At 34.8% G+C, this 18537-nt stretch overlaps 1 protein-coding gene across 2 annotated transcripts in view; it reads left to right on the forward strand.

Annotated features, from left to right (window-relative positions):
- Positions 1 to 640: 640 nt before the first annotated feature.
- ed (echinoid) overlaps positions 641 to 18537 on the forward strand; it is a 93163-nt gene continuing 75266 nt past the window's right edge. For both annotated transcript variants that reach the window (XM_068287570.1, XM_068287578.1), the window contains exon 1: positions 641 to 2053. In XM_068287570.1, coding sequence (XP_068143671.1) covers positions 1915 to 2053 — 139 coding nt within the window. In that variant the 5' untranslated portion in view covers positions 641 to 1914. The remainder of the gene's footprint in view (positions 2054 to 18537) is intronic.

An 18537-nucleotide genomic window follows, 5' to 3' on the forward strand; every position in this document is an offset into this window, starting at 1 on the left:
GAGTTTCTAAGAAACTCAGGGGCGGTTTTAGTTGAAGTCTTTAGTTTGGCATTGGCTTTATTATAACCAACTGGGAAGATCGTAGTAACAAGAGTTTTTACAACAACCATTAAGAAAAAGAAGATGGGAATTAATTGATTAAAAACATAGATCATTACCTAATGATATACCTATATCAGAATAATGACTCTTTACTGGGGAGTTGTGCTTTGTACTTCATACAATGAATAGATAAATAGAGGAGTTGGGAATATAATGCAACAAAGTATTGTTGCAAACTTATTGCTAAAAGCCACTTTCGAGGGAAAAAACAATTCTCAATTGAAAATGCACTATTATGTTTTTATTTCTTTTTTCATCTATGCAATCACAATCAAATTATTTAAACTTTTTACATAGTGTATTTTTCAAAAATACAAGAAGTCTACAGTATCAGGTGAATGAATATTTGTCAAGACTCATGTGATTCACATATGGAGTGGATGCGGCACTGGAGAGTATTGAGAATTTCTGTTATTAGCAGACTGTTTACGGTTAACATGCCATATGTGCGGGTGTTTTGTTGTTGGATTTCCACTGTTTTTCCTCTGTTTTGCTCTGTTAACTTAGTTAACAGCATGTTATTCGCTTTTCGGTTGTCGTAACGAGCAGACGTGCGTTGAATCTGTGTCGGTTGAATTTAGAAAATTTCGTCTAGCGGGTGGTCGCAGCGTTCGTTTTGATTGTTCCGTTGTTCTTCGTCGTCAACGTCGTCGTCGTCGTCGCGGTCTTTAATGCAATATTCGTCGCTGTTTGTGATAAATAAAAGTAAATAAATAAAGAAGAAAATCGAAATTAAACTATATAGAAATTTACCAGAAATATACTAAATTTCGAAAATTTGAAGAATAATTTCGAAAAGAGAAATAGTGATTTGTGTGTTTGCTTCACTGTGTGTGTATGTGTGTGTAAAACCAAGCCCCAGCATCAGCTGCGTCATCGTCGCTGTCAACGTCGACGCAGACGCCGGCTAGGCATCATTAGTTGGCGTCGCAGTGCGCTGATCGTGTACGCGGCTCTCTTACCTGTTAAACAGGTTTTCATTTAAGACCAACTCAACTCAAAACACACACACGACCAGCAACAAAAACAACAACAGCAACAAGAAAAAAGGTTTTTTTTTCTTCTTTCTTGGAAACCTTTCAAGCGTCGTTGTTTGTCGTCATCGTCGTCGCCGTCGCCGTCTTTGCCGTCTACTTGCAATGCTGGCTTTTGTTACCTGATGTGGTTGTTGCAACAACTCCAGCAAACACCAGCAGCAACAACAACAACAACAACACCAGCAACAGCAACAGCTTGTGTGTTGTACATGTGTTTGTGTGTGTGAGATTTGTGCAAAGCAAAGCAAACGTCCGATTATAACAGTGAAAAAGAAGAAAATGCTTTAAGACCAAAAACAGAAAAACCTGGGCCATAATAATAAGGAGAAGAAATAGTGAAACAAGAGAAAAGTGAAGAGAAGAGAAGAAAAAGGGCCAATAACTCCGCGCCATTTTGAATTTTGAGTTGTGCGTTTTCGGTGTTTCCTCCTTACACACACATCTATTCTATATATTTATTATTTTTTTTTCTGTTATTGTAATGTTGCTCTCGGTTCCTCTTTACCTACTCTCAAACTCCAAGATGTGGGAGCTTCAAAGGCAACATTTACCGTTGGAGCATTAGAGGAAGTACTAGCTAAAAGTATAAACAAACAACAACAATAATTGGAGTAGGGAGGAGGAGAGCAAAACGGTATTAAGCTAAAGTTTTGCTCAAAAGGCAACGCGTCATTTGCAGCTGCAGCAGCTGTAGGAATAAGCGAACGGAATATTGAAAAACAACTGCAACAACAACAACAACGAAAGTTATAAACTATATAAACGCAGCGACAAGATGAGAAATACAGCGACAAAAACATCAACAATAACAACAACAACAACGACGAGTAGAAGGAGTATGCAGAGGGACAGCAGCAGCAGCCGCAGTGCCCTGACAATGCCGCCGTCAAGCTATTGGAAATTACTTTTGATCGGTAAGTTTACAAGTTTTTGCCATCAAATGCAAAAAAACATGCATAGGGTGGGGTAAGGGGTTCGGTGAGATGCTGAAATACTCTTGAAAAACAAAGCAGAAGAATGCTCAAATGCAATTTAGGTAAAAAACTTTGCTTGAACGGGTTTCGGAAATATTCAACAAAAATATAGAAGAATGTTTAGGAAATTTTGTTAACGGACCTAATGAAAGAAATACTAAAGAAAAAAGAAACTTGGTAGTTAGGAAACCCATGTCCATTGCATTTCATTTCATTAGGTTTGGAAGATTACCATACAATTGGTTATCTAAATCTTAAAATTGCAAGAACAATAAGCTAAAGACTTTTACTTCTCGCCCAATTTGCTTATAACAAGTGTAATTAGTGATCAAATACGAATATTTATAATGAAAATTTTAAATTGGTTATGGAACTCTTGACACATTGTTCTTGTTGATAATTGAATTTCTTGAATATATCCAAAACAATAATTTCAAGAGAATGAAAGACGATGTTCGACTTTAACTGCCTTTGCAATCTTGAAAGTTTTTTGTTTATGACAGCTGCTTACCAACATCTTCTACTGCACTCTACCTCTTTTTGGTACGTTCTCCTCCTTCCAGTTGGCTATCATCAATTTTTATTGCAGCTTTTCTTGGCTCCAGCCCTTATGCCAGTCTCAGCACCTGCGCTCCCTACAGTTAGCCACCCGTTTTGACGTCAGAGCATTAAGTCAATTGACAGCTTTTATCGTTAGGCGGAACCTTAGGTATAGCCAGGTTGGAGTCGGAGAAGAAGAGATTTCTCTGGACTTTGGAGCAAAGCAGAAACTTTTGTTTGCTGTGTTTGGCACGCTTCGAAAAGTTTCCTTACTTTTTTTTGTCTGTTCCTGGATCTTCCTAGTTTGTTTTAGTTGCAAAATGCTTTTTTAATACTTGTCAACCAACTGTTGCCAGAACGAGGGGGGAGGCGAGCTTGGGTCGGTGGGTGAGAAAAGGTGCATATTACATATCAAATTATAGCCAAATAATTCGAGATTTAATCACACAATGAAACAACATTTGGAACACTTGGGAACTTAATAGTTTTGTAGCTCAATTTGTCAGTGATTAGCTAACGAGTAGGAAGAGATTCCTTCAGACAGTTTTCGTTGGGTTTAATAAACAAAACTGTGTTGATTTGACATTTTAATTGGACCTCTGACACATCATACGCCGAAAAACACGCACATTTATGAGGCTGACAACCCCTCCAAAAAAGCAAGAGCAACAACAATAACGAAAAAACCAACTAACAATAAAACCAACTTTTGACATTTCCTCTCTATGGGTTGGTTAACTGTCAACACCACAACCAAATACCAAATACAGATACACAGAAGTCATAGTCGAAGTCGAAGAAGTCAGAAATCAATGAACTCAGCCAGGTCTCTGTGGAGCTTTCTTGGGATGCTCTCCAGGGCATTATTATTATGGAGAGGCCCAAAACACAATATGAACAATAAACATTTTCAAATTGACAAATAATTAAAAAGACATTAAAACAAGAGACCTTTACTTTTGATAACAACGAATTTAATATGCTCTTACATATTATGGTTTTCATAGTAAAAACTAGGATTATTTAAATGATTGTTAGGTAATTTTTATCCAGTTTTCTTTATGGTTGGATAAAAGTTTGACTACACTTTATTCTATCAAGGTATTCATTCCTAAAGTTTGAAAAAACAAATGGACCTCTTTAGTTAGGGCATTCAAAAGGTGAGAGAGACAAAAAGGAGGGAGACGAATACAAAGCAGGCGAATCATTCTAATAAAATGCCTATAAATATCAATTTCATTTCTTAATAATAATAAAAAGCCTTTTAACATATCAGAGGAAACAAGCCACGAGCAAAATAAGAATGAAGATGGGGGAGAGAAACAGAGATACAAAGAGAAAGATAGAGAGAGTAAGAGAAAAAGGAAGAACCGCCACTTGTCCTAAGTTAGTCTGGAGGTCCCTGTGAAGTGCCTTTTGAGTTTTTTCCCGGGAAATTGTGCAACAGCATTACTCGCAGGATACTTAAGACTTGTTCACTCACACTTACACGCAGCTCAGTCACATCTTTTGGATGTTTCCTTTGCTGTTGCTGTTCTCTTATTCCTTTTTTTTTTTTGGGTTTTTATGTTTATTCTTATCCCTGCCTTCGTCGTCTTGTTACATTTGTTTTTCTGTCTTTTCCGTCACATTCCGTTCGTCTACCTGGTTTCAGTTGAGTTCGACGAATTTTCCCAGTTTTCCTTTTTCTCTCTTTCTCTTCGAATACATTTCATTTCATTTCCTTTCACTCTGCCTCATTCTGCCACTCTGCCACTTGTTTGGCTCGTTTGAATTATGATTGTGGCATGGTTTTTCTCACTTTTCCTCATCTCTTTCCGAGTGTTACTTTTTTGTTGTTTTATATGCGGCACGTTGAGTCTCCATAGTAGAGCTAAAAAACTGCAACTGCTGCAACTTTGAAATTAAAATAAATTAAACAAATATTTTGTTGCTTGTTCGAAATTTACGAGCAAATTTCACAGAGCACAAACGTGTGCCGAAAAAAGTACAAAAACAAAAATACAAAAAAAAAATAAACGAAAGAAACGTAACGAAATCCTGAAAAACAGGATAACGCAGCACAGCACGTGAAATGGAATAGGATGGGATATAGGAAGAAGGGTAACAGCTGCAGATGCGACTGAAAAACGAATTGCCGCGAAAATGAAACTCAAATCCAACATAACAGAAGAGCACACTCGCCACGCCCCAATACACACACACAGAGATCCTGACAAGCGAGGGTTGAGGTACAAAAACGGATATAGAGAGGGAAGGATACCGAGTAAAATTGTGCACAATTTGCATTTGAAAATCAAAGCTTGGGGGTCACATTGTTATTTAACTAAATATGTAGGTACATATACATAAATTAGGGTATATTTGTTGTGCTCTAATAAAATATTATTTTTATTCAAATCATTAAGGACTGTCAATTGATTACAATTAGAACAAAAAATAAAAGATTGAGAACCTGTATGTTAGATTACATTTATCAGTGTCTGTTGTTTGTCAAAGAAAAGTTTTTCGTAAAACATTAAAGTTTTCACCCAGTAAAATTTAATGAGATCCTAAATATTCCCAAACAAATGTAAGAAATTAGTTGCAGCACTTTGTGTTCTTGTTAATTGATTCCAGATATTAGATATTAGATTTTAGTCATGTAGTAAACTTTCTTTACCTCTCTAATCAGTAAATTAGTAAAACTAGCAACTCTTAAAGCAACTTGAATAGTTATTCACTGTGTTTATTCCTATATAATACATTCTAGTACATATATACATAGTTTTATAACCACATCCGAAAACGCTAGTTGACCAACACTGTACATTAGAGTTGCCAAAGCAACAATTGAAACAAAACTACTTAAACTTTTCCTTTGTTTCTAAGATCAAAGGAGAAAACTTTTCCTCAACATTTAAGTATGTAATATAAATTGAATAAATTATTGCTCATTTCATGAATTTGTTTAAGTTTTTCATGTTTCTTTGCTTGGATAGGATATGCTAGGGTCGGTCTATATCGGAATGCTCATTTTGTTTTGTTTATGGCAAAGTGTAGAAACTTTTTGGCATGCGACTGCTGATAATGCACACTCACACACACACACACACTCGAAACTCCATTTGGAGCTAAAGTCTCTATCTACCCCTTCCCCGCCTTTCTACGCATCACACCGCAACAGGAGCTAAAGCGGGAGCTAGTAGAGATTTCGTTAGTTTTCCGTTTCGAGTTCATTTTATTTATTTATTTTCTTTTTTTGCTCGGGATTTTTGTTTTTTGGTTTTTTGGCGGCTTGGCATATGGAATTTATAACCCCATAACGCAAAATATATCTACAAATATGTATCTCTGCCTCCACAACCTCCCACCCAACCGCTCTTTCACTTTGTATCTGTATCTTTGTCTGTGGCATATTTGTATCTATGTTTATGCATGCAAAAGACAACGTTTTGGGTTTTATTTTCTGTGTCTGTGTGTGTATGCCAGACCGTTAGAGGTGGGTGTCGGCAGCAGCAGCAGCAGCTGTTTAAACAAAACTGCAATAAGAATAACAAAAACCCCAACAATAAATAAATGGCAAACTTCTTTGCTAAATACATACATACGAGTAGATATTCAGACACATATAAATAAATATATATACCTGTATCTGTATACACACAAAGCTTAATAAAAATCCAATAACATTTCTCGACCTCGGCATTGGATTTAGTTACAGAAAAATTTTGCCAACTTTGTCAAAAAAATGAAAAATTTTTCTAAAACTTTCGCCCAGTTTTTGTGCCTCAACATGACAATGATAAACTGGAATGATTCACTACTGTATATACATATACAGATATTGTGCACCTGTTTAGTTATTTAAACATTACATTTTTCTATCTCGTATTGTTTAACGTGTCATTTTGCCATAAAACGCATAAATTTTCTATCATAATTTCTGACTCAGCTCACACCTCGCCATTGGTTTTTATCTATTGTTCAGTTATTTTTTCTTACTTTTCACTTGTCATTTTTTTATACTTCTTTCTGCATTCCAAATGCACGAAGCATTAAAAGTTAAGGCAACGTGTTGGCATTTCTCTTGACCAGGCCGAAGCCAAACAGCAGCAGCGTTCTCTCTACACTCTTCACATCACTCTTACCCTTCCCTTTGTCGCGGTTTAATTGTGACCGCACCTTATGCTGATTTTTGCCATCGCCATTTCGATTGAATTGTTACGGCTACGGCTACTGGTATTTGTATGTTATACACTTCATTCGTTATAACCATAAGCGAGAGCTTATGAATGACTTGGTATATAGAAATATATTATACATTCTTGATCATCATGTTCAACTAGCCATATTTGTAAGCTGCAAGTCAAACTGGTTCTGCTTAGTTCTAAATAACTTTGGCTTTTCGTCTCTGCATTAAACTAATGACAGATTCTTCTCCCAATGTCAAATCTTTGTATATAAATTCACAAAATTTTGTCTATTTGTCAGTTTTGTGTTGCACTTTGTCACACATTCGTTAAGATTTGCTTTGTTTATATCATTTAGCTCACGTAGGCAAGATTTGGTCAAGAGGAAATTGTTATAACAAAGAACTGACTTATTGTTAGAGAAACTTATTGTCGTAAAAGTTGTATTGATCAGATCAATAAATGATTCACATTATGCAACATTTTTTGTGAATTAGTCTTTGTATCTCTAGATTGTAGTTTCTTCTATCTTTAGAGCGTGGTTAATGTAGAATAAATAACTTAGCATATCAAAGACTTCCAGGTTGAGCTTTGGTAAGAAACTTCTTAACATTTATGTGTTTTCCTAATACTTTGTTTGGAACTTGTGTAGTTCTTTATAATTTCATCGATTAGCACAAGCATTGCATTCCACGTAGTTTTTTCATAAGATTCTAGAATAAACTTCATATTATATTTCTCGATTTTTTTGGCCAGAGCATTTGCAAATCGGTTTGTTATTGTTTCGCTATTTATACCATACACCCATAGGGTGAAATGGTATATTAAAGTCGCCAAAATGTATGTAACAGGCAGAAGGAAGCTTCTCCGACCCTATAAAGTATATATATTCTTGATCAGGATCAACAGCCGAGTCGATCTAGCCATGTCCGTCTGTCCGTCCGTCCGTCCGTCCGTCCGTCCGTCCGTCCGTCCGTCCGTCCGTCCGTCCGTCCGTCTGTATGAACACGCAGATCTCGGAGACTATAAGAGCTAGAGCCACCAAATTTGGTATGTATACTCGTGTAGTATGCACATGTTCAGCATTAATTGGAATTTCGGCCACGCCCCCTTACGCCCCCAGGAATCACATAAAACTGTTTTTCTTAAAAAGTATGACAGCTAGAGACATCAAATTTAGTTTGTATACCCGATTAGTTAGTGCGCAGAAATTAACTGTTCAAACTTTTTGCCACGCCCCCTTACGCCCCCAGGAATCACACAAAACTGTTTTTCTTAAAAAGTATAATAGCTAGAGACATCAAATTTGGTTTATATGCTCGGTTAGTTAGCGCGCAGAAACTAATTGTTTAAACTTTTGCCACGCCCCCTTCCGCCCCCGGAATTTACATAAAAGTGATTTCCTTAAAAACTATGATAGCTACCGACATCAAATTTAGTATGTAGACTAGCTTAATAGACGCGCAGATATTGGCTATTTAAACATTTTGCCACGCCCACTTCCGCCCCCGTAAATTAAACAAAACTGATTTTATCAAAAACTAACAAAGCTAAAGTCACCAAATTTAGTATGTATACTGGCATAGTATGCGCAGAGAATTTAGATATTTTCACATTTTGCCACGCCCACTTCCGCCTCCATAATTTAGAAAAAAACGATTTCCTCCTTTAGTTTTTTGACTATCGCATTTAAATTTGGCAGACTAATTAATCTTATCTATTTTTACCAAACTACCAAATTTTATTGAAATCGGACTAGAAACATGTAAAATATGCGTATGAACGTATTTTACTACGCGGTCCACAAGGCCAGAATTGGACGTTGGCTAGTAGCGGCGCTAGAGTGCTCGTATGTTCGTAGAGTGAGCGAGATAGCACATAGTATAAGATATGTAAAAACAATTTAATAGACATACATTTGGTCTTCGAAATTTGAAATATTTGTTTCACCAGGTGTATGGTATACCCAAGTCGACGAGTCGACTTACTTGCTTCATTTTATTTTGGTTTTTGTACTTTTTGCTTTAACTGCTTTACTGCCCACTCGTCATCAACATCATCATCATCATCTTGGTCGGGAAAAAAGTGGGGGAAAAAGGGGTCGTCGTCGCTTTTGTGGCTTCTGTTTGCTGTTGATTTTTTTTTTTTCGGTTGATTTATATACACACATATAGACACAAACATATATACAATTTTTTCTTTGCTTCTGCCTTCTTTTGGCTTCTGCTTTATCGGGATTTGGTCTTTGGGCTTGACTTTCTTTAGCTTCTTTTTTTCGTGCCATCTTTTTTTTTTTTTTGGCTACACGAGACCTAAATCGAGACGAAGACTCTGGGGCACTTCGGACAGTCCGCTCCAAAAACGCTTCACACTCCTACGCATTTTTACATATTTTTGTCTGGTCGCTTAATTTGTATGCGTAACATGTCAGAAATTGTTGTGGTCAATACACTGATTGCTTTCCATGTATCTCGGTATCTATGTTGTTTGTGGTTTAACTTGGTTGGAAATTGGAGCTGCTTTTTATTTAGCTCTTTTCTTTTATTTTTGGATATGTTTCGGGTAGCTGCACGTTTTTGCTGTTGCTCTTTAGCTACTTCAGCTACTGTTGGTGCTGTTTTCTGCTGTTTCTGCTGATATTTATGGTCAAGTACTCAGCAAAATCACAGAATCAAAGCGAGAGCAGGGATATGTACCGCAGTTCGAATACTCTTTTCAAAAATGGTTCTTTTTCAATAAACCAGAATAACTCGAACTTCTATATAAATAGGAATCTAAATATTTAACTTATGCACAGTGTAAAGTCATCCAATGGATATATATAACATGCATGTTTGACCTTTTTTATTCATTTATAGTCTCTAGCTCTGCATTTTCGACTAAGTCGAATACCCCATCTGAAAAGACAGGGAAAAATGGAAGTTAGCTTAAGCTTAAATATAAAGTGATAAAGGTTTGACTTGTTGTTTAACAATTTGTTATAAAGCATCATAAATTGTTATTGGAAAATATATAAATTGTTGACGTTTTTTTTTTGGAAATCATTTTATCAATATCCTTGGACAGAAACTATTTATGGTTGTGCCTATAAAGGTTATAAATCAGGCTTAGTAAACTTCCCTTTGAAAGGGATGTTTACAAACAAATCGACTTAAAGTCTTTTTGAAAATTCCCAACCCGAAAACTTACTTCGGTTTTCGACATTGCAATATTTGATCTTTGTTAAAATGTTTCCACTAATCCATTCCAATTGACATAATTTTTAGATAACTATGCCAAATGAATTTCCCTTAAGCGGAAGTCTTTAACACCCTATCACGTTTGGCCATACCCGAGGGCTTTGGCTTTTAAGCCACAAAATGAGCATTTAGCATTTTGGATTTGCACAAAACGCAAACCGAAGGGAAAGATACTGGTGAGGGCAACCAAAAAAAAAAAAAAAAAGAACAACAGTAGTTGAAAAAAACTTGGCCTAAGGCTCAACCCTGTTGCTGGTATGCCTCCTGTTAGCCGTTGTTGTCTCTCCCTCTCGAGCTCTTTCTCTTTCATTACAACCCTTGCATGGTTGAAATCAGTGCAGTGCAGTTTGTTCAAACTCTTCTCCCCCTTCTCACTCTTTACTCCCCGCCAACATTGCTTTTTGTCTGAAATACGAAAATGCATTCCCATCAATTTGTTACTTTTGCTTGGTTTCTCAAGCATATCAATTCACTTTCTGCCATACAACCCTAAATGTACGTATGAAGACGAAAACTAAATAGGGGTTGGGGGTTAGGTTTACGGCTTGGATTTGAGTTTGAGTTTGAGATTGGGGTTGGGGTTGGGGGTTAGCTGTCTGTCTATCTGTCTCTTCGTCTCGTTTTCTGTTTGTCTGTCGTGTCTTGCTTGGAGGAACACAGCAGCAACTTGCTTCGAAATTAAACAAAAACACTGAAATCAACTGTAAACCTTTTTAGCACGCATTGTTTTTTTTTTTCCTTTACTTTACAACCCCCTTTTAAGCTTATGCCCCTGCCCCTTCCGTCGTTACGCCCATTCAATGGCTAAAATAAAATTTCATGCTATGCAAAACATTTTTCTAATCAAACATTCCATTTCATTTGCTTTAGGTGATATATTTTTTTCATTTCTGTTCTGTTTTGTTTCCTTCATCAATGGGGTAGATGATGGCTAAAAGATTTTTCTAGGTGGTACGAGGGCTGATGCCTTTTGTAGCAATTGTCTCAGTTTGGGTGGACTTTTTAATTTTGTCTCAAGTGTAAAAAATACTTAGCATTTGCATGGTCTTGCTGGCGGGGTGGGTGGTTGGGTGAAGTCAACTCACCCCCCCTCCCAATCGGGTAGAAAAATGCTCATTTAACCATTCCAAATTGATGAAATGGTGAAATAAATCTACAACAAAACCAAAAACTACCCCAGTTTAACGCATCCCCCAGCTTTTTCTACTTTTTCCCATTCAATAACCTCACAAGTGTTTTATTAATTTCACTTTGCACTCGAAATATTTGTGCAAAACAGAGGCGAAACGGGGAAAAAAAAAAAAAAAAATCACAAATTGATTTCACTTTGCTTTCAACCACTAACAACAAAAGCAACAACAATAGCGGCAGAAAAAGTGTAAAGAAAAAAAAAATGATTATTTATTTTTATGCTTTTTATTTTTAATCATTTCGCTGCATATTTTTTCTATCCATTGTTTGTCGTTTGTTTTATTATATAATTTTTCGTTCATTTTCAATTCATCATACTCTTTAGCCAATTTGGATACTCCAAAATGCTAAGATAAAATTAAGCATTATTTTGATTATAACTGTGTGGGTAGATATATAAATCAGACAATCATATAATCAAACTCTAAATAATAGGGTGCTAAAGACCGACTAAATATAGAAACTCATACTTATGTTAGAGTATAGAAACTTCGTCTAAGATGCTATTCAGTTGGCTATTGGCATTTATTTTTTATATATTTTTTGCAGTTTGCATAAAAATTTGTGTACTATTTTATTGAGTTGCATTGGAGCGCGTAAAATTGCTTTAAAAGTCTATATATAAAGACGGGTAGCCAAAGCGATGGGTGTGGATGAAAATCATCCAATCATCCCTTCATAATTACACACACACACAATATTCAACATTTTTCTACGCTCATTTTGTGTTGTTGTTTTTCAGTTTCTCATTCGAATTATTAATGGTAATAAAAGTGCAATGCGCTTTTAATTAAAACTTTAAAAAAGTTTCTGCAGTTCATCTTCAAATTCATTTCCATCTTTAGCTAAGAAAAAAGAAATGGGTAAAAATGGGGAGAGTCTTCTCATTCCCGCCCTTTAGTTTGGTGTATGAAATATGAATGTTAAGTAATTGGAAAATTAATTAAAAGATGAATTATGACCACCAACAGCAACAACAAAAAAAAAAAAAAAAAATAGAGAGGGGGCCCCCCACAAGCCTACAGACACCCAAAATTTGTGTTTAACTATAATTTATTATCTAATATTTCGCATAGTCAAATTGTTATGGCTAATTCGATCAATTGCAGACATTTTAATATACATACATATAAAATGAACAAAAACAACACGTGAAATAGAAAAAAAAAAACAAATTTTTGCTTAAAATTTATTTTTAGAAACAAAACGTTTTGTTTTATTTTGGAAAATTAGCATATATTATTATAATTTCTATTAAATATGGATTTTTATGTTAGATTACATTGAATACAGATAAATAGAATTGAGAAATATTCTAAAAGCTGAAATCGAGCAGGTGAACGATAAATGCCTAAAATTGATTAAATGTCGTTTAAAACTAATAAAAATTGTATTATCGAGGGGTAAATATTTTTTTTTGAAATACGTGAAGTACATACATACATGATTAATTTATTAAATTAATAAATTTCCATTAATATTAAACACAAAACTCAATGGATAAAGTCAAAGTAAGTATACAGTTTAAATCTAGGCAATGTATACTTTACAATTCCAGCATTGAATGGAAAAAAAGGAAAAGAAGAATTGCTAAGCTTCAACTCCCAAAGGTATACTTTAAAAACCTTGTTCTTTCGCTTATTTTTCCACTAATCACCTGTCAAATTTCAAACACTGTGACAAATGATGTTCGTCTCTACTTAAGCTTTCGAAATTGTTGGGTAAGGCAAATTGCTAAGCGAATACTCAGCTGTCTGCTACACCCTACTTCTCTTTTTTATTCTCCCTTACCTTTATTCTCACTTTTTTTGAGTGAAAAAAAAAACGCAAAGCAAATAAAACGCAATCATTCAATTGACAACTGAGAGATGAATCTGTGGGAAATCGGAGGGGCAAGTCGTGGGGTGGTAGAAAAGCTAGTCTAGAGACTGAAAGAAAATCAATTTGCCTGAATGTAAACGCCAAAAAATTCCGGCGCCAAGTTCCTTGAAATCCACAGTTCTTCTACTCTGCCAATGGGAAATGCTCTGGTAATAATAAGTTGATGGCCTAAGAGAGTGAGCGAGAGAGAGAGAGAAAGTAGGGTAGTGGTAGGAGGCTAAGAAAGGAAAATAATAAATAAATTTCAGCCAAAATTCAAGGACAAACAAACACAAGACACAAGTCAAACAGTTGTTCGGTTAGATTTTTGTTAGGGTTTTCGTTTTTGGTTTTTGCCTTCTTTTTTTTTTTTTTTTTTTGTTGGGGCTCGGGCAAACATTTTGGCTTAGAAGTTTTCCATGTAATTTTCATTACCCCTCCAGCAATGGCAACAGCAACGCCAACGACAACACAACATTCCTAACACGCGCCTAGGATATTTGCCTTCTTGGTTTCTCTTTTTTCTTTCAGTTTTTATTTTTTTTTGTATTTTACTATGGCTTAAGCCATAAATTTTAAAGGGACTCCCAGTCAGGCCCTTAAGGGCAATTTTAAAGCCAAATTCAGTTCCTCCAACTCCTGCTTCTGGTTTGTGTGTGTGTGTGTGAGTTTTCTTTTGTTGAGGGTTGGGGGTTGGGGAGGTTTGGTAATAAGTTTAAAAAGTTTTACGCAGCTTTTCACCTTCGTCTTCTGCATCTACAATGTTTTCCTTCACCTTGAGTTTTCGCTCCTTCGTGCCTTTGTGTGAGTGGCAACTACTTTGCGTAATTATGTCAATTGCCATTAGGCAACAGCTTTTCAGAACCTTGGCTCCCTTTATTCATTGGCTTTGGCAGTCATCGATATCCTTGGTAAGCGCGCTATGTCGTCTTTGTTATAGACACATTGCCTGGCCTTTGATTTCAATCTTAGCTATCTAACGTCATTATCTTGATGGAGGGTGATAGACAGAGAAATGAGGGAGCGACGGCGTGTGAGGCTAACCAGCATAATCCTTATCCTTGCCATACCAAATGTCATAGCCAGACCATATCAAGGCAACCTCCGGGTACTTGTTCATCAGGCTTCCACCTTCTTATTTTCTTTTGATTCTTTGCGTGCTTGTTAGACATTCCGTAGAATGAAAGCCACTTTAACCGAATAGTGCCGCAAAATCAATGAATTTTAGCGTTTTTTCCACGCTTGATTAGGCTTGGAGTGTTGTAGTAAAAGACGCACAAGTCTAGTTATATGTATAAGAACTTGATTAACACATTGAAAAGGCCATTCAGTATTTAAGGATAAAATCATTTCATTAATTTTGCACATAATTGCAAATTAATTAAGCACGTACTTTGTGCAGTTCGCTCAATATATTCTACCTATCTCTCACACTTTTTTGTTGATTCGTTCTTTTTTACCTTTTATTCCTTTTTGATACCATTTAGTAAAGTGTGTTAGCGGGCATGTTTAAAGTACTCAAACAGAAGAAGAAGAAAAGATTAAACTTTTGTCTTAATCCTTACAATTAGTCCTAAATGAGAACCTTTAAGAAGTTCAGAAAAAGGGAATGTTATAGAGCTGAGTGACTTATTCATTTTTCATAGGGTATTCACCAGTCAGCTACTTTAACTATTTGTATTGATTTTTCTGTGAGCTTATTAAATATTAATTAATTTCAATTATTTTGCCATTTGTGAGAAGTTGTGTGGGTGATTCGATACCTAGGATCCGCTTCTACCATACCCCATCCTTTCAATCAGACTCTCTCTAATTGTAAAAATGACATTTTAAATTTCATAAATGAAATGCATTTTAATTAATTTTGCACAGGTTGCAATTGATGTTGTGTTGTTGCTTTTGTCATTTGTCTGGTTGTTGTTTGTCATGTTTACATTTATATTTAATAGACCAGATATACATACATATATACTACATACATATATTTTTGTAGACACAAGCCAATATTGCTATATAAATTTCAATCAAATTGCAAACGGACTATGGTGAGGTATAAATTTAAATTTTTTAACAAACATATTAATTTATTTATTTATTTAACACTCGGCAAATGAAAAGTTTCAATATTTGTCTCTGGCCATGGCTAAATGTCTAATGCCAAAATGGTTAAGCTTTTTGTTTTATCTGGTCAAATATCTATATTTATAAATTATTAGGCAAATAGTTTTCATTTTTTGTTTGAATTAATTTATTCCTAATATTATTTGCTGTGTGTGGGTGTTTGTGTTTTTGTTTATTTGTTTTTTTTGGCAAAAGTCAAGTAAAGCTTAAATTTATACATTTCCTAAAAGCCTTTAATTAATTGTAATTTGAGAAAATATATAAATGTGCATTCCATATTTGGCAATTATTTGAATATATGTATAAATAGAATTATTAATGCACTGATTGCAATATAAATTTTTGCAATACTTGATTTGAATAAAATAAAACTTTTATGTCTGTGTGTTCATTTCACATCTTAAGTTATCTTTTTGAATAACAAAATAAGCAAATTTGCTGTCAGCTTTTCACTAGGAAGATCCATCTTATTGAAAAGTAGCCCCAGGATCTCTCACATCCCTGAATAAAAGCCATCCACAAGTCCTCCACAAAGAGGTATGCATAGGCAATTAAATACATATTATTTAACAGAGTTTACATAAAACCTAGACTTAAGAATCCAATAGACTTAATCAAGTCATTACCGGCTTATATATTCCATCCTTAAATAGTATCTGGCTTATATATTCCATCCTCTAATAGTATCTGTTATCCTTCAATTTGTTCAAGGTATTTAGCCCATTTATTTATATTCCATTTTCCTGCAGATTTAAATTCAGAATTTTAATTTTCGAGCTGAATTTTTGATTAGTTTTGTTTTTCTCTCTGTGTAATTTGGCACATTCATTTTTGTTAGCGCATGCAAAAGTATAAAAGGAAAAAGAATATGCCATCAATTTGTCGGCGATAAAAAACTATAAATGTATATGTATATATGTATGTATATTGCACTAGCTTGCTAATTAATTCATTGTTTGAAAATTTATTCTCTCTTTTTTGGCTTTTTTTTTGTGTTTGCCAATTCGAGAGTGTGAACTGAGCTTCATAATAAAAACGCACTTAACAACAGCGAGAATAAAGTCGAATAATAAAATAAAACAATGAAAACACAAAAAATATTTGAATTTTTGTGTAGTTAAATATAAATTTTTTTATTGTTTATGCCAACTAAATTTTTTCTTGCTTCTTTTCTTTGCGGTTGAGAATGTTGGTTTTTCTGTTTGTTTGTTTATTTGTTTGTTTTAGATGCGTATAAATAATTTAACAGAACACAGTAAGATAGAGAGAGAGAGAAAGAGAGAAAGACAGAGAAAGAAAGGAGAGTAGAAAAATTTCAACAATTGCGCTATTTAATTATACAAAATGTAAAGAAACTTTATAGTTTGCCCCAGTTCTTGAGTTTTTTTCTTAAGGTGTGTTACAAATTTCAAATGAACTCGACACCTAAGAAAAGTTACTTCGAGTGGTCTAAAGAGGAATAGTGGATGGAAGAGGAGGAAAAGAAATGGAAGAAAGAACCATAAAAATGTAGATGAAATTGGGTTTATTGCATTTACACACAACAACAATAGCAATAACTTTGTGGAAAAGAAGTAAACTTAACTGCATTTTACATCTTTTCATAAGATATTTTCAGCATGTACGTCCTCTTTTTGACACAACTGTAAAATTGAATGTCATAAATATCTAAATTTGGAAAGAAAAGTCAAGTGAAATCTGTTTAAGGTTTGGAGTTTAACATTTTGATCTTAACTTGTCGTCTTTTTATTAATCGATTAGAGCTTAACTAGGCTTTAAAAAATTTAACATTTGTCTATGCTAGAAATTTTTATTTTGAGGTCGGTTAGACTTTATTTCATGTACCAGAAAGAAGGCCAAACTAACAGACACTTAAAAACTCATTAGCCAAAACCCAAAACAGCAGCTGAAGAATCTTGAAGCACAAAAATATATGTCAACTTGTTGCGTCAACCACGCCCACAACAAGCAAAACTTTTCTATATGCTTTTCATGTTCAGCAAATCATAAACCATAAAAAAAGAAACCGCAACAAAAATTTGAAAAAAAAGGAAGAAAAACCAAAAAAAAAAGTGAAATTGAAGCAAATGAAGAAACAGCTGTTAGAAAGGCAGCGGAGGGCACACAGTTCCCTCTTATGAGTCTACTAAACCCACTTGTCAAATGCATACAACAACCCGCCCCAAACCAGCTGTGGGGCATTGGATGAGATGAGGATGCTACACAAGCTGCTGGCAGTCAGTTGGATGCCACCAACATCTGAGGCGTCTGTCTTAAGAGTGTCAAAACAAAACTATTTATTTTACTCGACAAACGACGACACCAGACAATGACAAAGACACTGATAGGAGTGGGAGGAGAGGGGCGGGCGGCATAATGCCTCGTGTGGCAAGCAGAATCCTCATTTACTTTAAACTGTGCCGCTCGCCTTCGTTCCGACATTGAAATTAAATTGTCTGGAATGGTAGGCTAAATTGATGTCCACTATTATGGAAAAATGCTCCATGGGGTGACAAGAGCTGAAGGAAAAAATGTAAAATGAAACGACAACGATCAGCAAATGCTCTTAAAATTGAAAACAATTTAGTCGGACAGAGTCATATAGAAATACATGAGTATCTCTAAATCTAAATGGGATAAATTTGTTTTCACTTTTCAAACATCAATTGAATATAAAATTGTTTAGATCTTTCCTAGAAATAAGAATGAAAGGTTGAAACGGACTTCTTAACGATTTTAACAATAAACATATGCAAAAAGGTCTTTGGTTAATTTAGCTTTAAGGTTTCCAGTGCTAGCTAATTAGTTGTTAAAAGAGAATTTATCTTTATCTTTGCCTCATCTTTACTTTCTTTCAATTAATCTACATTGATCTTTAGATATTTACTTTCAAAGTTTAAAATTAAAGTAAACTTTTAACTGTGATCACCTACATATTTGGTAAATGTCTTCGATTGAAATAAATAAACCGAATTTGTATTTCTTTTGTATTGGTTAAAAGTTTGTTGATTTTTTCATGGCCCAAAATTGTAAATTGTGCTGAAATTTTCATTCAAGTGGTATTAGATTTTTTTGCCTTCTTTGGTTTTCATCAACTACTGACTAATTTCCATTGATTGATACTCATTTTGGTATACGAAAATTTTCAACTATTTTTCTGGCTAAGCAATATACAATTTGCCATAGACATTCTCCTACACAATGAGAGAGAGAGAGAGAGAGAGAGAAGGTGTGTAGCCAAGTGGATGTAACTCTTGTGGCATGTCTGCCGCTTGCTTTAAGTGGCAAGCAATTTTCTTTT

This window comes from Drosophila tropicalis, unplaced genomic scaffold (genome assembly GCF_018151085.1).
Source record: "Drosophila tropicalis isolate 14030-0801.00 unplaced genomic scaffold, ASM1815108v1 contig_1187, whole genome shotgun sequence".
In the NCBI taxonomy this organism is placed as follows: Eukaryota; Metazoa; Arthropoda; class Insecta; order Diptera; family Drosophilidae; genus Drosophila; species Drosophila tropicalis.